The sequence below is a fragment of the Geotrypetes seraphini genome, chromosome 1, assembly GCF_902459505.1.
Source record: "Geotrypetes seraphini chromosome 1, aGeoSer1.1, whole genome shotgun sequence".
Lineage (NCBI taxonomy): Eukaryota > Metazoa > Chordata > Amphibia > Gymnophiona > Dermophiidae > Geotrypetes > Geotrypetes seraphini.
The window spans coordinates 203,808,419-203,826,993 of NC_047084.1; the positions used below are offsets into that span (position 1 = coordinate 203,808,419).

Genomic DNA, 18,575 nt, shown 5'->3' on the forward strand with positions numbered 1-18,575 from the left:
TTACACTAGCCATCTTACAAACCCCTGGTATTTAAGCGTTAGTCCATGTGATGGCCATAGCTTCTCCCGTCCCAGTGTTGTGAACAGTACCATCGAGGCATCCCCAGCAGTGTTCCCGCTAAGCTGCGCTGGCCTGCGCTTGCGCACAAAATATTACATCGCAGCGCACAAGTTTCTCTTCACAGCGCACACACGCGTCGCAAAGGTAAGGGGAGGTAAGGTAAGGGGACGCATTGGGGGGATTGCACTTCCCCACAATTGCCATGCTTCGGTTCCTCTTCTTCCTTCCTTCCTCCCCCCCCCCCCGCGGGACCCTGCGGCACCATCAACTCTTACTCCCTCTAATGTCGGCCCTGCAGCTCCAGACTTCCTCGCACCTTCTCCCCTCCCCCTTTGGATCGCTATTATTTTAAATGTTATAGCCGCGGAGCTGTATCCATCAGTGGAGATGTCTAACCTCGGCCTGCCCCGGAACTCTTACTGCAACAGTGACTTCCTGTTCCTGCCTAGACGGACGGCTGCTGCAGTAAGAGTTCCGGGGCAGGCCGAGGTTAGACATCTCCACTGATGGATACAGCTCCGCGGCTATAACATTTAAAATAATAGCGATCCAAAGGGGGAGGGGAGAAGGTGCGAGGAAGTCTGGAGCTGCAGGGCCGACATTAGAGGGAGTAAGAGTTGATGGTGCCGCAGGGTCCCGCGGGGGGGGGGGGGGAGGAAGGAAGGAAGAAGAGGAACCGAAGCATGGCAATTGTGGGGAAGTGCAGAGCTGCAGGGAAGAGTGTTGCGGTACCCAGCTGGAGGGAGAAGGAAGATGAGGGAGGGAATTAAAGGAGATGCCAGGGCTTGGAGCGTAGGAGGAAGGTATGCCAGTCTAAGGGAAAAGGAAGGGGGAGATGTGAGAGCATGGAGGGGGAGCGAAAGATGGAAGAAAAGGAAAGGAGAGAGATGCCAGAGAATCAGGGAAGGGGAGATACCAGACTATGAGGAGAGGTGTGGGAGAGGGAAGGCGAGGAGAGAGATGCCAGACCAATGGGGTGAAAGGAGAGATGGAAGGGGGAGGCATACAGTTTCTGGAAGGGGCATAGAAGGAGAGAAGATGCCATATAGGGGAAGAGAGACGGCAGACAGTGGATGGAAGGAAGAGAGTTACAAGAAGATGAGGAAAGGAGAAACCACAGAAGACAAAGGTAGAAAAAAATTTCTATTTATTTATTGCTTTAGGAGACATGTGTCACTGTTTCTGTGAAGCATTGTATGCAGAGTCCAGCTTCTTGCTGGTTCAATTTAACCTTTGTCTATGTATTTTTATTTTATCCCCCCTTTTACAAAACTGTGAAGCGTTTTTAGCACCAGCCTTGGTGGTAGCAGCTCTGATGCTCAGAATTTTATGAGCATCAGAGCTGTTACCTCCGTAGCTAAAATCCACACTACAGTTTTGTAAAAGAGGGAGGGGTTAGTTTGTGATTACATATTCCTTACTAGGCGAAGGTGTTTTCTGTGTTCTGTGTGTTCGAAAGACATGGTTTTCTGTTAGGATTGACGGTGTAGGATTGATCTGTGCTGGTCTGGCTTGTTTAGTTTTACAATGGGTGTATTGATGTACTGTTCACTGCAATATGTAAGATGCTGCCTTTTCCTAGGTACTCATGTGTGACGTGTGGCTTGTTACTAAAAATCACGTTTTTCGTACAGATGGGGGGGGGGGGTGCCAAAAAATGATGGGCCCCGGGTGTTACATATGCTAGGTACACCACTGCATTATGTAAAGATACCAGAAAGCTGGCGAAGCAAAAACTTTAAGTAAATTGTTATTCTTCTAAGTTTTGAGTATTTAACCCTCCCACAATCTCATGGGCACTCGTTTCAAGTTTCAAGTTTATTGAGATTTTGATTTAAACGCAATATCAAATATTTTCAATGTGTATAACAAAAATAAATTTTGGGAAATAAATAAAACCATTTGAACAATAAACATACAAACATATCCATAGATGATTAAAATTACATAAGGAGTACAAGGATAAACTACATTTGTTTAAAAATGCGTCCTCTGCGCCTGCTCATAAATTTGTGGAGTATGTAATTTGTCGCTCATGCATATTTTTTTTTGCACACACCTCATCAATCCTTAGAGGGAACACTGATCCCCAGCCCTGGCCAACCTAAGGAACTAGAAGTCTTTCACTTCCCATATGAGCCACCAACTTTTTTTTTTTTTTTTTTAACTGTATGGCTGATATATATAATCCTTAATCTAAAAGTAAAAAAAATTTATGAAATTTTTTTTGCAGATCTCTAATTTATACAAGCCTTTTATGACAAAGAGCTCTACATACCTGATACATCTTAAAAACGGTTTGTATGCCATTGGATACATTCACAATGCAAATATATATTTTGAATAAAAATTATTATAAAATTTGTATACACCATTTTTGGACACTATGCTTACAAAGGTATGATGTATTTACCCCCCCCCAGCAAAAAACAACACTCTATGGCCAGTGGTTCCCAAACCTGTCCTGGGGGACCCCCAGCCGGTCAGGTTTTCAGGATATCCCTAATGAATATGCATGAGAGAGATTTGCATACCTGTCACTTCCATTATATGCAAATCTCTCTCATGCGTATTCATTAGGTATATCTTGAAAATCTGACTGGCTGGGGGTCCCCTAGGACAGGTTTGGGAACCACTGCTCTATGCAAAGGCCCTGAACATAAAGGCTCAGGCTATAAAGGAGAATACTCACCTCACTAAGCTCATGCTGTCTTTGCATCTTCTTTTCAAAGGCAGCTTTCATATGTAGAAGTTGTTCATACTGGAATATACAAAATCTCATGTTACAATGAAAGACTGTTTCTTTTGGGGTTTTTACTGTGGACAGATTTTTACCATTGAATTCCTCAAGACCACCTTGCCTACTTTTTGAATATATCACCTCACCTTCCCTTCTGTTTTATATCCTCTTCTCAGCTCTAAAGCTCCAACAATTTTCTTGTTCTCATTCAACCATCCCCACTCTGTCTGTGTGCATCTCATCTGTGGCACGGTCTTCATGCCTCTACTACATTTGTCTGTAATCTCTTGCTCCTTCTTTTGCTCTCTGCCGGGGATATCAATCCCAAGAATGGTCTTCCTAATTAACTCTCACCCTACTCATGCAGATCACACTGCAATATCTCTTATTTTTGTTCCTTTCCTCCCTCTCTCTTCTTTGCCTCTCGCATGTGCCCTGTGGAATTGTCTACTGTGTCTCCAACAAACTTGCTTACATCCACAACATCTTTCTCTCTCAACTCTCCCCCTGCTTGCACTGAAACCTGGCTCTGTCCTGACGACTCTGCTTCAGCAACTAGCAATCACTTTTTCTCCCATACACCTCAACCAGTTGGTTGCAGATGTGAGGTTGGGCTGTTACTCTCACCCTCTTATAAATTTCAAACCCTTCATCCACCTCAGTCTCACTGCTTCTTTTCCTTTGAAGTCCACTCCATCCATTTATTTGCTCTTTTCCTTTGAAGTCCACTCCATCTATCTATTTGCTCTGCTACCTCTCTGAGAAATAGTCATTTACTGACCCCCGATAAGTCCCTTTCTTACCGACTCCTGGCTTTCCCTTTCTAGAACCTTCATCTCCTTCCTTCATTCTTGGTAATTTTAATATTCACGCTAATGACCCCACCGACTTTTATGCTTCTAGCCTTAACATCCTCATTAAATCTTCAGCTGTGCCCCACCACTCCTAGGCACTAGAATGGCCACTGCCTTGATCTTGTCTTCTTTTCCAATTGCTCCGTCACAAATTTCTCCACTACCATTCTTCCCCTCTCTGACCATCATCTGATAACTTCCACTATTCATCACCCTCCCTCTGACCTAGCTAATCTTCAGGTTATTGACCCTTGCATTCTCTCCACCACTGTATCACCCCTCCTCTCAACCACTATGCTGCATAAGTCTGTCAATGAGGCTGTCTAATACCATTCTCTTCTCTGCTCTAGATACCTTCGCTTCCCCCATTTCATGTTCTGTAAAGTGTGCCAAAACCCAGCTCTGGCTGACATCTAAAATCTACTACATACATTCCTGTGCTAGGTCTGCTGAACGTCTTTGGCTCAAATTCCACACTCATGGTGACTTCCTACATTTCAAAATCCTCCTGACCTCATTCCAATCTACTCTTTCATTTGCCAAACAAGAATACACTTATTTGACTGTCTCAGCTCCAGCCCTTGCTGTCTCTTTGCCACACTGAACTCTCAACTAAAAGTACCCTTACCTCCAACCCCTTCATCACTTTCCCCCCAGACTACGGCTGAGAACATCTATGACAAGGTTCACAAGATATTTTTTTTTTTTAAGGTTCACAAGATTACCCTTGAGTTCTCAGCCATCTGCACTAGAGAATGACACGGTGGCGGTTTAGCCGCGGGTAACCCGCCAAAAATGGGGAATGAAAATTAGCAGCCTCTGCGGGGACGGGGACAAGGCCATCACCACCCCATGGAGCGGTGAATGGTCTTGTCACCGCAGTGAGGCATAAAGGATCGTGCGGTCCCCGCAGCCCCCACCCGCCCGCCGGCTCGATCGTTTAACCAGCTTCCTCTCTCCACCTCGCCTTAGTTTGCCAGCTTAGTTTGCCAGCTTCTGCTCTGACCCAACCGGAAACAGGAAGTTGAAGCAGAGCAGATTGAACTTTGAGCGGCCGCGGCTCTTTGAAAGCGTGCCGGTCGCCGAAAAAGAAAACTGGCAAACTAAGGAGAGCAGTAGCATACCAAGGGGGGGACGGGAGGGGCGAAAAAGGTAATGGCGCCAGGCCTTGGAGCACCGAGGCAGACCGCTTCTCCCCCCTCCCAGCCGAACCCCCGCTGACCCTCCTATCTCTTCCCCCCCCAAGTGAACCTTTCCGACCCTCCCAGCGAAAGCAGCAAACCTCCCTCCAGTAGCATCGGCTTTCTCCTCCCTCTGCTGCATCACTGATGACGTCATCAGTGACGCGGCAGAGGGAGGAGAAAGCTGCGAAGGAGGTTTGCTGCTCTCGCTGGGAGGGTCAGAAATGTTCACGGGGGGGGGGGAGATAGGAGGGTCAGCGGAGGTTCGTCTGGGAGGGGGGAGAAGCGGTCTGCCTCGGTGCTCCATTACCTTCTTTGGGCAGCAGCAGCGTTTACAATTCACTGCTGTTGCTGGCTTCAGGCCTTGTTCTCTGCCGGGTCCTGCCTACTTCCTGTTTTCATGAAGACAGGACCCGACAGAGAGGAAGGCCTGAAGCGGGCAACAGCAGTGAATTGTGAATGCTGCTGCTGCCCGATGAAGTTCAGGACATCAAGACATCGGGGAAGGAGCAGGGAGAAATCGGCTGCTAGCTTGGGGGTGAGGGTAGGGCAAGAATCGTGGAAGTGGAGAAATTGGCACGATGGCTTTGTGGGGGCTAGGGGAAGAGAGAAAGAAAGGAAAAAATAAAGAGTGGGGGCCAGGGGGAGAGAGAAAGAAAGGCAGAAAGAAAGAGGGGGATCAAGGGGAGAGAGAAAGAAAGGCAGAAATAAAGAGGGGATCAAGAGGGAGAGAAAGAAAGGCAGAAAGAAAGAGGAGGGCCAGGGGGAGAGAGAAATAAAGAGGGAGGCCAGGGGAAGAGAGAAAGAAAGGCAGAAATAAAGAGGGGGGCCAGAGGGAAAGAGAAAGAAAGGCAGAAATAAAGAGGGGGTCAAGGGGGAGAGAAAGAAAGGCAGAAAGAAAGAGGAGGGCCAGGGGGAGGGAGAAATAAGAGGGAGGCCAAGGGGAGAGAGAAAGAAAGGCAGAAATAAAGAGGGGGGCCATGGGGGGAAAGAAAGGCAGAAATAAAGAGGGGAGCCAGGAGGAGAGAGAAAGAAAGAGGGGGGGGGGGGCAGGAGAAGAAAGAAGAAGAATCAGAAGGACCAGAGACTCATGAAATCACCAGACAAAAAGATAGGAAAAATGATTTTATTTTCAACTTAGTGATCAAAATGTGTCCGTTTTGAGAATTTATATCTGCTGTCTATATTTTGCACTATGGCCCCCTTTTACTAAAACGCAATAGCGGTTTTTAGCACAGGGAGCCTATGAGCGTCGAGAGCAGCGTGGGGCATTCAGCGCAGCTCCCTGCGCTAAAAACCGCTATCGCAGTTTAGTAAAAAGGGAGGGGGAATATTTGTCTATTTTTGTATAGTTGTTACTGAGGTGAGACATTGCATAAAGTCATCTGCCTTGACCTCTTTGAAAACCCGCGGAATATAAATGATAATTAACATTTTCTCTGCGTACAGCGTGCTTTGTGTTTTTAAAATTTTATTGTTGGTAGATCATTTTGACTTGGCCACAAAGGTAAGGGGGAGGGAGGGAGGGGAGTTGCTGAAAGACATCTAGTAATCCTTGCAGGCTTGACTGTGCAGGGAATTATTTTTGTAAAATCATGTTTTGTTATGTGACTGGCATTACCTAGACTTTAATTTCTATGAATGAATAGAATGAAAATGATATAAAATTACTTGCTTGCGGGGACCGCGTGTTCCGGCTCACACAAGGAAGGAGGGGGTGAAAGGGAAAAAGTTTCTCTTCCTTGGAAATAGATTCTGAAGTGACCTCATCAAAGAAGACCAGCACCAAATGTACAAGAAATCCCTTAAACAATGTCAAAAGAGCCCAAAATAGAAAACTGCTACTGCCTTGAGATTCCATTATTGAAGGAATCAACTTGAAATCACAGAAGAGACAGGAAAAGGTTAAATGCCTCATGGAATCCTCAGGTACAAAACAAACCAAATTGTGAATGAAATCAGAGCAGACAGTAAGAATTATAAAATTGATGTCATTATCCATCTGGAAAAAAAGGCGTACTAGAAATAATGCCTCAGCGATACAATTTTCAGAAGTTCTATTTGCTCATGGTAAGGGAGAAGAGGGACTGCTAGTGATCGTGGGGGGACTGATAGAAGATATGAAAGAAGGGTGGTAGAAAGGAACAGATGGTAAAGGAGGGAGGGAAGGGTGGTGGTGGAAAGGAATAGAACAGACATTGAAAGAGGGTAGAGAGGAACAGACCCTGAAATGAAATGTGGAAGGCAGAGTGGGGAGAAGACGCTGGAAGGGAAGAAGACAGATGCCAGACTATGGGGGAGCGGAGGGAAGAAGATGGGTGCTAGACGGGGACGGTGACGGGGTGGTGAATGGGATGGCAGTGGCGGTGACGGGGCGGTGAAAGGGATGGCGGTGACGGTGACGGGGCGGTGAAGGGAACGGTGGTGACGGGGCGGTGCAGAGGATGGTGGGCCGGGGACGGTGCAGTGACGGGGACAGATTTTTTCCCCGTGTCATTCTCTAATCTGCACCTCTCCCTTCCCCAGCCCACTCTATCAATCCTCTTTCAGCCCATGGCTCCTTTGCTGAAAACACTGAAGAGGAAATTGCACATTTTCTTTCCTCCTCTAAACTCACTACCTGCTCCTCTGATCCGATTCTCACCCATCTACTCAGCACTCTCTCCTACTGACATCCTTTCCATCTGTCACATCCTCAAATCTATCACTTTCTACTACAACTGTCCCTAATATCTTCAAACAGGCTGTAATTAAAACACTCCTCAAAAACTTTAGCCAAGCTACCTGAAAGTGCTGTTCACCGCCGTTGGCTTTCCTGTCATCCCTATCTATTCTTGACCTACTCCAATCAGGCTTTCACCCTCTGCATTCTACAAAAACTGCCTTTGCTAAAGTCTCCAATAAGATCCAAAGGCCTATCCTCATCTTTCTCAATCTATCTATTGTTTTTGACACTATAGACTACCACCTTCTCTTTGATATTCTGTCCTCACTTGGATTTCAGGGCTTTCTTCTTTCTTGGTTCTCTTATTATCTCACATCATACCTATAGTGTATGCAGTGGTGGATCCTCCTCCATTGCTATTCCACTATCAGTCAGGTTACCCTAAGGCTCTATGCTGGGACCTCTTCTTTTCTCCATCTATACTTATTCCCTTGGTGCTTGATCTACTCCCATGGTTTTCAATATCACCTCTATGCAGATGATTTCCAGATCCACCTCTCTACATCAGAAATTTCTACAGGAATCCATGTCTGAGTCTCAGCCTGCCTGTCCTACATTGTTGTATGAATGTCTGCCACTTAATACTGAACATGGCCAAGACTGAGTTACTTATCCTTCCACCTAAACTTACCTCTCCCCCCACTCTTATTCTCCCTGTCTCATCATCCCGCATCCTCAAGGTCCGACACCTTTCTTTCTTTCTCTGCACAAATTCAACAGACCACCAAAACCTGTTGTTTCTTCCTCTATATTAGTGTATCACAAACTGTGTACCTCAGCACACCAGTGTGCCGCCTGAGATTTCAGGTGTGCTGCAGTACACTGGGGAAGAGAGATGCTGGCGCCAGCTGTCTACAGGACATACCTCTCTTTCCAAAGAGAGGCACGTCCTGTAACCAATCTCCCGATGCCGGCATCTCTTCTCTCTGCTGGCCCTTCTCTCCAGCTCTTCTTTCTTCTCGCTGGCTCTTCTCTCCTTCTCTCTGCTGGCCTTTCTCTCAGCACAAGGCCCGTTTGAATGGCCTTTATGCATGCGCCGATGTCGTCATGCGTGCATAAAACGCCAACGCCTGCACACTTCCAGGTGTCTCGAGCAGAGGACAATAGATTTAGTGTGTCCTGGCTCAAAAATGTTTGCGAGACACTGCTCTATCTCATTACTAAAATCCGACCCTTTCTCTCTTGAGCACACTACCAAAACCCTTATACATACTCTATCACCTCTCACCTAGACTACTGCAACTTGCTTCTCGCAAGTCTTCCACTAAACTGTCTCTCTTCCCTTTAATCCGTTAAAAATTCTGCTGCACGACTTATATTCCACCAGTGTCATTATGCTCACATTACCACTCGCAAGTCACTTCATTGACTTCCTATCCATTTCCGCATACAGTTCAAACTCCTCTTATTGACTCAGCAGCTCCTCAATATCTCTCCTCTCATATATCTCCCTATATTCTTCCTCAGGAACTCCCTTCATCTGGCAAGTTTCTCTTTTCTGTATCCTTCTCCTCTACTGCCAACTCTAGACTATGTTCCTTTTTTCTTGCTGCACCAAATGCTTCGTCCCTGGCAGTATTCAAATCCAGGCTAAAAGCTCACTTTTTCTGAAGTTGCTTTTAACTCCTAATCCCCACTCACTTGTAAAGCATGCATGCCTGAGAAACTCCCTAAACCCCCTACTTGTCCTGTTTGTCTGATTAGATTGTAAGCTCTACTGAGAAAGGACTGTCTCTTGTGTGTTTTAATATACAGCACTGCGTATGTCTAGCAGCACTAATGAAATGATAAGTAGTAGCAGTAGTGTTCTTACTTTGTCCAGGACAGCCTGCCGCTTTGTCTCCAAGACAGGTTCCAACTGTAGGTTTTTTTCTGAAAAATGAACCAATGTGTTCAACAGAAGAATGCCTCCTGCCAAAGAAATATAATGAAAATTAAAGGAAAGTCTTACTTGCTAGCTCTTCAATGCTTTGTACTAGACTGTCCTTGTCAGCGATGACCTGCTTCAGCTGAGGCAGATTCACAAACTGTTTCAGTAATACGTCTTCTTGGTCATTCATATCTGAGAGCTGTGATACACTACATTAAATACAAACAAAAGTCAAATTATAATAAATAATAAACAAAAATTCAAAATTCAAAGAGATGTATTATTTTATTTTCACTTTACTGATCTGGAATATGTAATCATAAGATCTAATACCTATAAGCTCCCATAGTAAGATAAAATTTAGTCATCTCTGTTAATTTAAAATCTTTCTTCTGGCATTCAAAGCTTTTCGTTATGGTTTACCAGAATATCTCCATTGCCTAACTATCCCATATACTCCTCTCCATATACTTCGGTCTATCAACGATCACTGGATAGGTTTTGCTATCACCCCGATATGCACACTTGGGAGTCCACACAATATACTACTTTCTATTTCATAGCTCCAGCATTATGGAACTCATTACTTTTGGCAATCCATAGTGAGTCTTCCTTGAAAAAGTTCAGAATCGCAGTTAAAACATGGGTTATTTGAGCAAGCTTTTAGGGACTGATGGAGGGGCCTCTCGGGGTCTGACTATTGTGCTTCCTGAAATCTCTGTATTAATTCCCTTTTGGGTTTGCATATTATGTTTGTATGCATGTGTCCTAGTATGGTTGGTTCTAGCCTATCAAGATTTGTGCTTCTTTCCATTATTTTAAGTTGCAGATTGTGCACTGCCTTGACCAAACCTTTTTTTTTTTTTGTAAATAATTTTTATTCTTTTTAAATTCTTACATCAAGTGAAATACATGTATTACATTCAATTATGAAGAAACACTTGAAATTATCAATAAATGTTCTTACATTGTAAATTAAAGAAACCCTTTATCAAAATTTTATATCATATTATTATTACAATATTTTTCCCTTCCCTACCCCCTCTATATGTTCTATACATGTGTTATGATATCTGATCAGTAGAATAATTTGTCAATGGTCCCCATATTTTATTAAATTTTTTAATATAACCTTGTTGTAATGCCATTACTTTTTCCATTTTATATATATGACAAATTGAATTCCACCAGAAAGTGTAATTTAATTTAGTGTAATCTTTCCAATTCTGAGTAATTTGCTGAATGGCGACCCCTGTTAGAATTAATAAAAGTTTATTATTGTTAGCTGATATCGGACTCTGTGTTCTCATTGTTGTTCCAAATAATATTGTATCATATGATAGTCCAACATGATTTTCTAATAATTTATTAATTTGGGGCCAAATTAATTTCCAAAAGGAATTAATACAGGGACAAAAGAATAATAAATGATCTAATGTCCCCACTTCTATCTTACAATGCCAGCATCTATTAGATCTACTACTATCTAATTTTTGTAATCTTGTAGGGGTCCATAAAACTCTATGTAATAAAAACATCCATGTTTGACTCATAGATGCTGACCTTGTAGTATGTATTCTCCAGGACCAAAATTTTTGCCATTGAGATGCAGAAATTGTCTGTCCTATCTCAATACTCCAAATGTCCCTAAGTCCTGTTCTCTTTTTTTTGTTTGAAAATTCATATATAATCTTATACCATTTTGCAGCTTGGTATCCTAGAAAATCTGCTTGAAAACAAAGGATTGGCAAACTATATTGATTATTAAGATTCTTCCATTCAGGGAACCCTTCCTGAATAGCCTGCTTCAATTGCATCCATTTAAAATATTGTGTTTTTTCTAATCCAAATTTTTGTTGCAATTGTGAAAAACTAAGCAGTGATCCATTTATTATTACATCTTTTAAAGTACGTATACCTGCTATTATCCATTGTTTCCATACTATTTTAAATCCACCAATTTTGATCCTGGAGTTTACCCAAATAGATTGATTTAAAGATTTAGCCAATGGATTTGTTGATAAATTGCTTATAAATCTTAATGTTTTCCATGTATCTATTAGAATTCTATGATCTTTATAACTCCTGGGCATTGTTATACTAATGAAATGTTCTGGATGTAAAGGGAACATGAGGCGCCATTCTAAATATAACCAATCAGGTACATTTTCCATGAGATCTGGGAGGATCCAATACATACCCTGTCTTAAAATATAGGCTTGATGGTACCTATAGAAATTTGGAAAATTTACCCCTCCCTCCTTAATTGTTTTTTGTAATGATGCTAAAGCGATTCTGGGTCTTTTCCCAAACCAAACAAATTTTGTTAGTATACTGTTTAACTTTTTATAAAATGACCCCTGAAAAAATATTGGGATCATACTCATTTGATAACAAACCACAGGTAAAATCATCATTTTAATTGTTTGAACTCTTCCCCACCAAGAAAGATGTAAAGGATTCCATTGCTCGCACATTTCTGTTATTTTCTTTAATAAAAGTTTTTCATTCTCTTTTACTGTGTCATCAATTGTATTTTTTATAAGAATACCTAAATATTTTAGTCCTTCCTCTTTCCATTTAAATGAATATGAATCAAATAATCCTTTGGTACAATGGATATTAATTGGAAGAACTTCAGATTTTTCCCAATTGATTTTATATCCAGAAAACTTTCCAAACTTTTCTATTAAGTTAAGTAGATCTGGAATGGTGTCTTCTGGTTCTCTTAAATATAATAAAATATCATCTGCATACGCAGATAATTTAAATTCCCAATTAGAAAATGTGATTCCCTTTATTCCCTTAGTTTGATTTATTGCAATTATTAAGGGTTCCAGAACGATATCAAAAAGTAAGGGAGATAAAGGACAACCTTGTCTAACTCCCCTTAGCAAGTTAAATTTATCAGATAAGTTATTGTTTATATTTAATCTTGCTCCAGGGGAGCTATATAATGTTTGAATCATTTTAATAAAACCAGGTCCTACACCAAACCATTCTAGAGCTTGATACATAAACTTCCATTCTACTCTATCAAATGCTTTTTCTGCATCTAATGATATTAGAAAAGCTGGATCATTCAAATTTTTTGCTAAATTTAAAGAATGAAATGCTAATCTAGTGTTATGTGAAGAGTGTCTTTTAGCAACAAATCCTGTTTGATGTACATCAATGATAAAAGGAAGAGCTTTTGCTAGCCTTATAGCTAGCACTTTAGCAATTAATTTAGCATCTACATTCATCAAAGATATAGGCCTATAGTTTGTTATCAATGTCGGATCCCTGTTTGGTTTTGGCAAGACAATTATAACAGAATCAGCCATAGTTCCTGATATATTTCCATTATTCATTTGATATTGGTATAAATTTAATAGATAAGGTAATAAAGTATTTTGAAATGTTTTATAATATTCAACAGTATATCCATCTCCACCTGGAGCGGATCCAACTCTAAGAGCCTTCAATGCTGATTCTATTTCTTTTAAAGATATATGTTCTTCTAAGCTTCTTTTTATATGATCCGGAACATTTGGTCCAATAAATGAATTTAAAAACTCTAAACCATCTTGTTCTTTATTTTCATAAGTATTAGAAGTATATAAATCCTTATAAAAATCAAGAAATTGTTTTATAATTTCTTCAATGTTGGTGTGTGTATTGCCCTGCTTATCTTTAATTGCAATTATTTTAGTTTTTCTTTTTTTTGCTTTAATAAAATTTGCTAACAATCTTCCAGCCTTATTTGAATTTCCATAATACTGTACTTGTCTATAGAACATATCTTTTCTTACAAATTGAGAAGAAATCTCATTATATTTAACTTTTGTTTTTAATAATTTCTGTAATGTATCATGTTCCCATTTTATAATTAATTTATGTTCTAGTAATTTAATTTCTTGCTCCAATTCTATAAATTGTTTTTTAAGTTGTTTTTTCTTATATGCGGAATATGATATAATATTTCCTCTCATTGTTGCTTTATAAGCATCCCATAAAATTTCAATATTTATGTTGTCTGAATTATTAATTTGAAAAAATTCATCCATTTTTACTTTAATATCTTCTATAAAGTTCATGTCTGCAAGCAAAGCATTATCAAATCTCCAAACCTTTTTTAAAACCAGCTATGTCAGCACAGAGGTAATACTGATAACCATGGGAGGAGATCAAGGCACTGAGGGAATGAATATAGATGGAGAAAAGAAGAGGTCCCAGGACAGAGTGTTAGGGTACCTCACCTGATAGTAGAATAACAGTGGAGTAGAATCCACCACTGCATATACTAGAAGCGTGATGGGAGAGATAAGAAAACCAAGAAAGAAGAGAGCCCTAAAATCCATCTTGTTAGACAGTAGTTATTGGATCCTTCTTCAAAGCTTTAAATACCAGTCACCCTCTTGGATCACTTGAAGGATATTAAGGATAGTAACTTGGACCTCTGGAAGCTGTGACAATTGCCCAGCTACCTTAGAGGATGAGTAACCTTCTGTATTGGGATGCATAGGAGGATATAGCCTCAATACTTATTTATTTATTTATTCATTCAATTTTTTTATACCATTCTCCCAGGGGAGCTCAGAAAGGTTTACATGAATTTATTCAGGTACTCAAGCATTTTTCCCTGTCTGTCCCAGTGGGCTTACAATCTATCTAATGTACCTGAGGCAATGGGGGGATTAACTGACTTGCCCAGGGTCACAAGGAACAAGGTGTGTTTGAAGCCACAACCTCAGGTTGCTGAGGCTGTAGCTTTAACCACTGCGTCGCACTCTTATATCTCCCTGCTCTAATGCTGTTACTTTCTATTGCTCAACTAAGGTCCAACAATGGTGTCCCTAGATACAGATAGCAGAATCCTTCAAAGATAATTTCTATTCCCATGGTCTCCAATAGTGTTCATCCTCAAGGAAGATCAGTGTTTCCCTTATATAGATACATCACCAGGAATCCAGTGTAAGCTCTTTGAGGTCAATGTCTCCAATGCTGATGAAGGTGGATCAAAATTCATTGATAGGGGGCAGGATTGTCCATATGCTCTTTCTGAATCTTAACACTTTTGAGAAAACATTTTTTAGCAAGTGCCATACCCCATGACCTTATACCTAGCACAAGACACAGGTAACAAGACATTAACAATAATGGAGATTGGTAAGACAAGCTATGATTTTTTTTTTTTGGGGGGGGGCAGCGGCTGATAGGAGGTAAGCAGAATAGTTGCACGTGGAAAGTTTAGACACTAGTTTTTTGGTATCATTAATGGAAAGACAGGTGAAGGAGGTCCATATCTGATCTGTTATAATAGGTTCAGTGTGGAGCTCAGGGGTATTAAGTTGGTGGGTGTTAGGAATGTTAGATTTTGTGACTTCTGTTTGGACTGACTTGATTTTGTTGAGGAAGAAGTCTGCCAAGTCTTGTGCGGATAGTTTGTTGGCATGGTCGGGTGATTCTTGGTTCGGTAAAGCAGTTAGCTGTCGTACCAGATGGAACAGTCCTTTGTTGCTGGTGGCTTCGTTTCCTAGTTTGTTGACATAATAATTTTTCTTGGCCTCTGTTGTGTTAAACTTGTATTTGTTAATAGCTGCACGCCATTGTGCTCTGTGCTCCGGGTTTTACTCTTCTTCCATTTCCTCTCCAACCGTCTGCATTGTTGTTTGTCTGTTCTTAGCGAGTCCGCAAACCAGGGTGAGGTTAGATATGTTTTTGTTTTGCACGGATGGAGGGGAGTTATAGTGTCAAGTGTGTCATTTATGGTTTCATTCCAGCTGGTTAACATTAATGTTGTGTTGCTCGAGGGGGAGGAGAGTGATTCAGACACTGATTTCCAGAAGTGGTCCAGTCTCGTCTTTCTGCGCACTAGTCTTGTAACTTTGGTGGCTTTGCTGTTCTTGTCTGTGTCTTTGAGGTTGAGGCAGAAGTTCAGGAGGTAATGGTCCGACCAAGAGACCGGGGACCAGCTGATGTTGCTGGTGAGATTTATGGAGGAGGAGGATGCAAGCAGATCAAGAGTGTGACCTTTCTCATGCATAAGACCAGAGAGGACTGTTGTGATCTGGCAATCTTCGATTAGGGTTTTGAGTTTGATGGCATCTTTGTGGATTCAAGGGAGAGATTGATGTCTCCCAAGATGATTATTTTGTCATGTTGGCATGTTAGGTTTGTGATTATTCACATTATTTTGGTGATGGAGCTGGACTGGGAGTTGGGAGGTCTATAGAGTAGAAGGATTTCTACATTGTTGTGTGTTGGATTGATCTTATCTTCCAGTTTGCAAGCAATATATTCCAGATCCGGGTGTGAGCCTAAGTCTGTCTCAGAGATGAAACAGGAGTTTTTGTAGATTATGGCTAGGCTGCCTCCCCGTTTGTGTGTTCTCGGGAGTTGGAGTAAATTGTATCCTTGCAGGCAAAGGTGAGGAAGTTCAGGGCTTCCTTGGTCTTTTAGCCATGTTTCTGTGATAAAAGCTAGGGCTATATCTTTAGTTATGATCAAAATCATTTAAGATGAATAGCTTATTGACTACTGATCTTGCATTCACGTACATGCAGGGAATAGGGGAGTCGGTTTCGTTATTTTGGGGTTTTGAGGTTAACTTAATAGGTATAAGATTGTTGCTTGGTTTATGGGGTGGTGGTTTGCTTTGACTGTGTTTGTTGTTTCTCTTGTTCCTGAATACACGAGTGGTGTTATTGAGTGGTCATAGGGGCAGTTGTTTGCTTTGTCTATGTTTGTTGTTTTTCGTGTTCCAGAGTATGGGAATGATATGTCCGTTCTTGCCACAGTCTTCCGTTTGTTATGTTAGGGTTTCTTGTGATTTGGGCCATTGTCTCTTAGGATTCTGTGAGGTGTTGAAGCTGTGTCTGGGAGATATGTTATTCAATGCTGTGAGGGTGGATAGATATAGAATCAGGAGCAGAGTGAAGGAGTGTTTCATTTTGCGAGCTGGAGTTTTAGCTGTGATTTATTGGTTTGTTTTTCGCTGTGTGTTTGTCTGATTGTTCTGAGAGGTGTAGCTTGGTTGCAGTTAGTTGAGGTTTGTATGGGGCTGTTTGAATCTTTGTGTCAAAGCCTGTCTGTTTTGCTGTGTCGTCTGTCTGCGTTGTTGTCCATTCTCTACGCTCCATCGCTGTGCAAAGGCGCGCACCTTTGGCTTGTGCCTTAGGCGACGCACCGCTAGGCACAAGCCAAAGGCTGTTGAGAAGCGGAGCTCGTCTCCCATGCCTGCCCAACTCCTACCCGTGCAGTCAGCTACAGGATGTCTGGCTGGGGCAGCTCCAGAAACAGCAGTGGAGCTGCCCTGAAGATCGGGAGGTTGTTCAAAATTTGGCGTGTTCAAGCCGCAAGAGCTGTTGGAAGGCCGAGCTCGTCCAAGAGAGACGTATGTGCTAGGAGGTGAGAGGCTGATATGTACAGACAGGGGAGAGGGTGTGGAGGCATGTGAAGGCAATGAAACAGTGTTACAAGGTGGTCGGCTGTAGTCAGAGAAAAGGTGATGTTAATGCCCCTTGTCAAGTCACTAGTGAGGCCCAACTTGGAATACTGTGTTCAGTTTTGGAGGTCATACCTTGCTAAGGATGTAAAAAGACTTGAAGAAATACAGAAGTAGGCAACAAAAATGTATGGGGCTTGGGCCAAAAAGAAGAGACTCGAAGACCTAAATATTTATACCTCTAGAGGAGAGAAGGGACACGGGAGATACAATACAGATATTTAAATACTTGAAAGGCACTAATATAAAAACAAATCTTTTCCAGAGAAAGAAAATGGTAAAACTAGACAAGAACTAAGGTTGTAGGGTGGTAAGACTGAGGAATAATGTCAGGAAATTTCCTTTTCACAGAGAGGGTGGTTGATGCCTGAAACTGCGATGGAATTCAAAAAGGCATGAGATGAACATAGAGGATTTCTAATGAGAAAATGAATGGTATTAAAATACAAAATTTAAATAGTTGCATGTGTTGAGCTGTGCTTAGATGGTAACTCTGCCGTTGAAGAACTAAGTCTGGTACTAGGCAGACTTGTAGGGTCTGTGTCCCGTATAAAGCAGTTTGGTTTAGGATAGGCTGGAGAAGGCTTCACCAGAAACTCCAGTAATCCTATATAATAAAACCCTAGCTGCGCATGCGCACTCTTAACTGCATGCTTCCATGATCTGTAGGTCTGTGGCCGCAGGAGTGTGCATGTGTGCTTAGGGTTTTTTACCCCTCCATGTAAGACAATTCGTCTTCGTCGGCGTCGTCTTCACCCCTCCTCCCCAGCACACCCGAACCCCCATTCAGCCTCCCATCCGACCCTCCCACTGCGGTCTGACCCTCCCATCAAACCATCCCTTCCCGCGGTCTGGCCGGCTCCCTTAGTCCCTTGCCGCCGCCCCTCTTCCCTTGCCGCGGTCCCGACAAACGTGCAGACTCCAGCAGTGGCCGCAGCACTCTAAACACGCTGCTTCGCAGCCTTCTACTGCCCTGATTTGCTCTGCCCGACACGGCAGAGCAAATCAGGGCAGTGGAAAGCCGCGAATCAGCATGTTTAGAGTGCTGCGGCCACTGCTGGAGTCTGCACGTTTGTCGGGACTGCGGGAAGGGAAGGGGGCGGCAAGGGACTAATGGAGCCGGCCAGACCGCAGGGACGGTGCGCGGCAGCCTCAACAGCGTGTAGGCGGGTGGCGCATGAAGGAGTTTAAGTGGTGGTGGGAGTTTCGCTCAGAGGAACGGCTGGAGAGTATGGTGCAGGTGCTGCAGGTGTCCCATGCAGGTAAAAATTCTCAAAGGAGGGGGAGGAGGAGAGGGAAAGGAGGCTGCTTTGAGGTAGGGATGTGCTGAGAGGCAGACAGCTTTGCTTGGGGGGGGGAGACAGAAGGGGGGCCACAGAGAGACAGTCAGGGAGGAACTGGAGGAGGAGAGGGAAAGGGGCCTGCTGTGGGGGAGGGGTGTGCTGGGAGGCAGACAGCTTTTCTTGGGGGAGGGGAGACAGAAAGGGGGCCACGGAGAGACAGTCAGGGAGGAACTGGAAGGGGAGAGGGAAAGGGGGCTGTTTTGGGGGAGGGCTGTGCTGGGAGGTAGACAGCTTTGCTTGGAGGGGAAGGCAGAAGGGGGGGCCACAGAGAGAGAGTCAGGGAAGAACTGGAGGGGGAGAGGAAAGGAGGCT

At 42.8% G+C, this 18,575-nt stretch overlaps 1 protein-coding gene across 1 annotated transcript in view; it reads right to left on the reverse strand.

Annotated features, from left to right (window-relative positions):
- Positions 1-18,575, reverse strand: part of VPS37A (VPS37A subunit of ESCRT-I) — a 102,834-nt gene that overhangs the window by 46,481 nt on the left and 37,778 nt on the right. The window contains exons 7-9 of the mRNA XM_033944304.1: positions 9,513-9,640; positions 9,375-9,433; positions 2,754-2,822 (exon numbers count right to left, since the gene is read on the reverse strand). Of these exons, the coding sequence (XP_033800195.1) occupies positions 2,754-2,822; positions 9,375-9,433; positions 9,513-9,640 (256 nt within the window). The remainder of the gene's footprint in view (positions 1-2,753; positions 2,823-9,374; positions 9,434-9,512; positions 9,641-18,575) is intronic.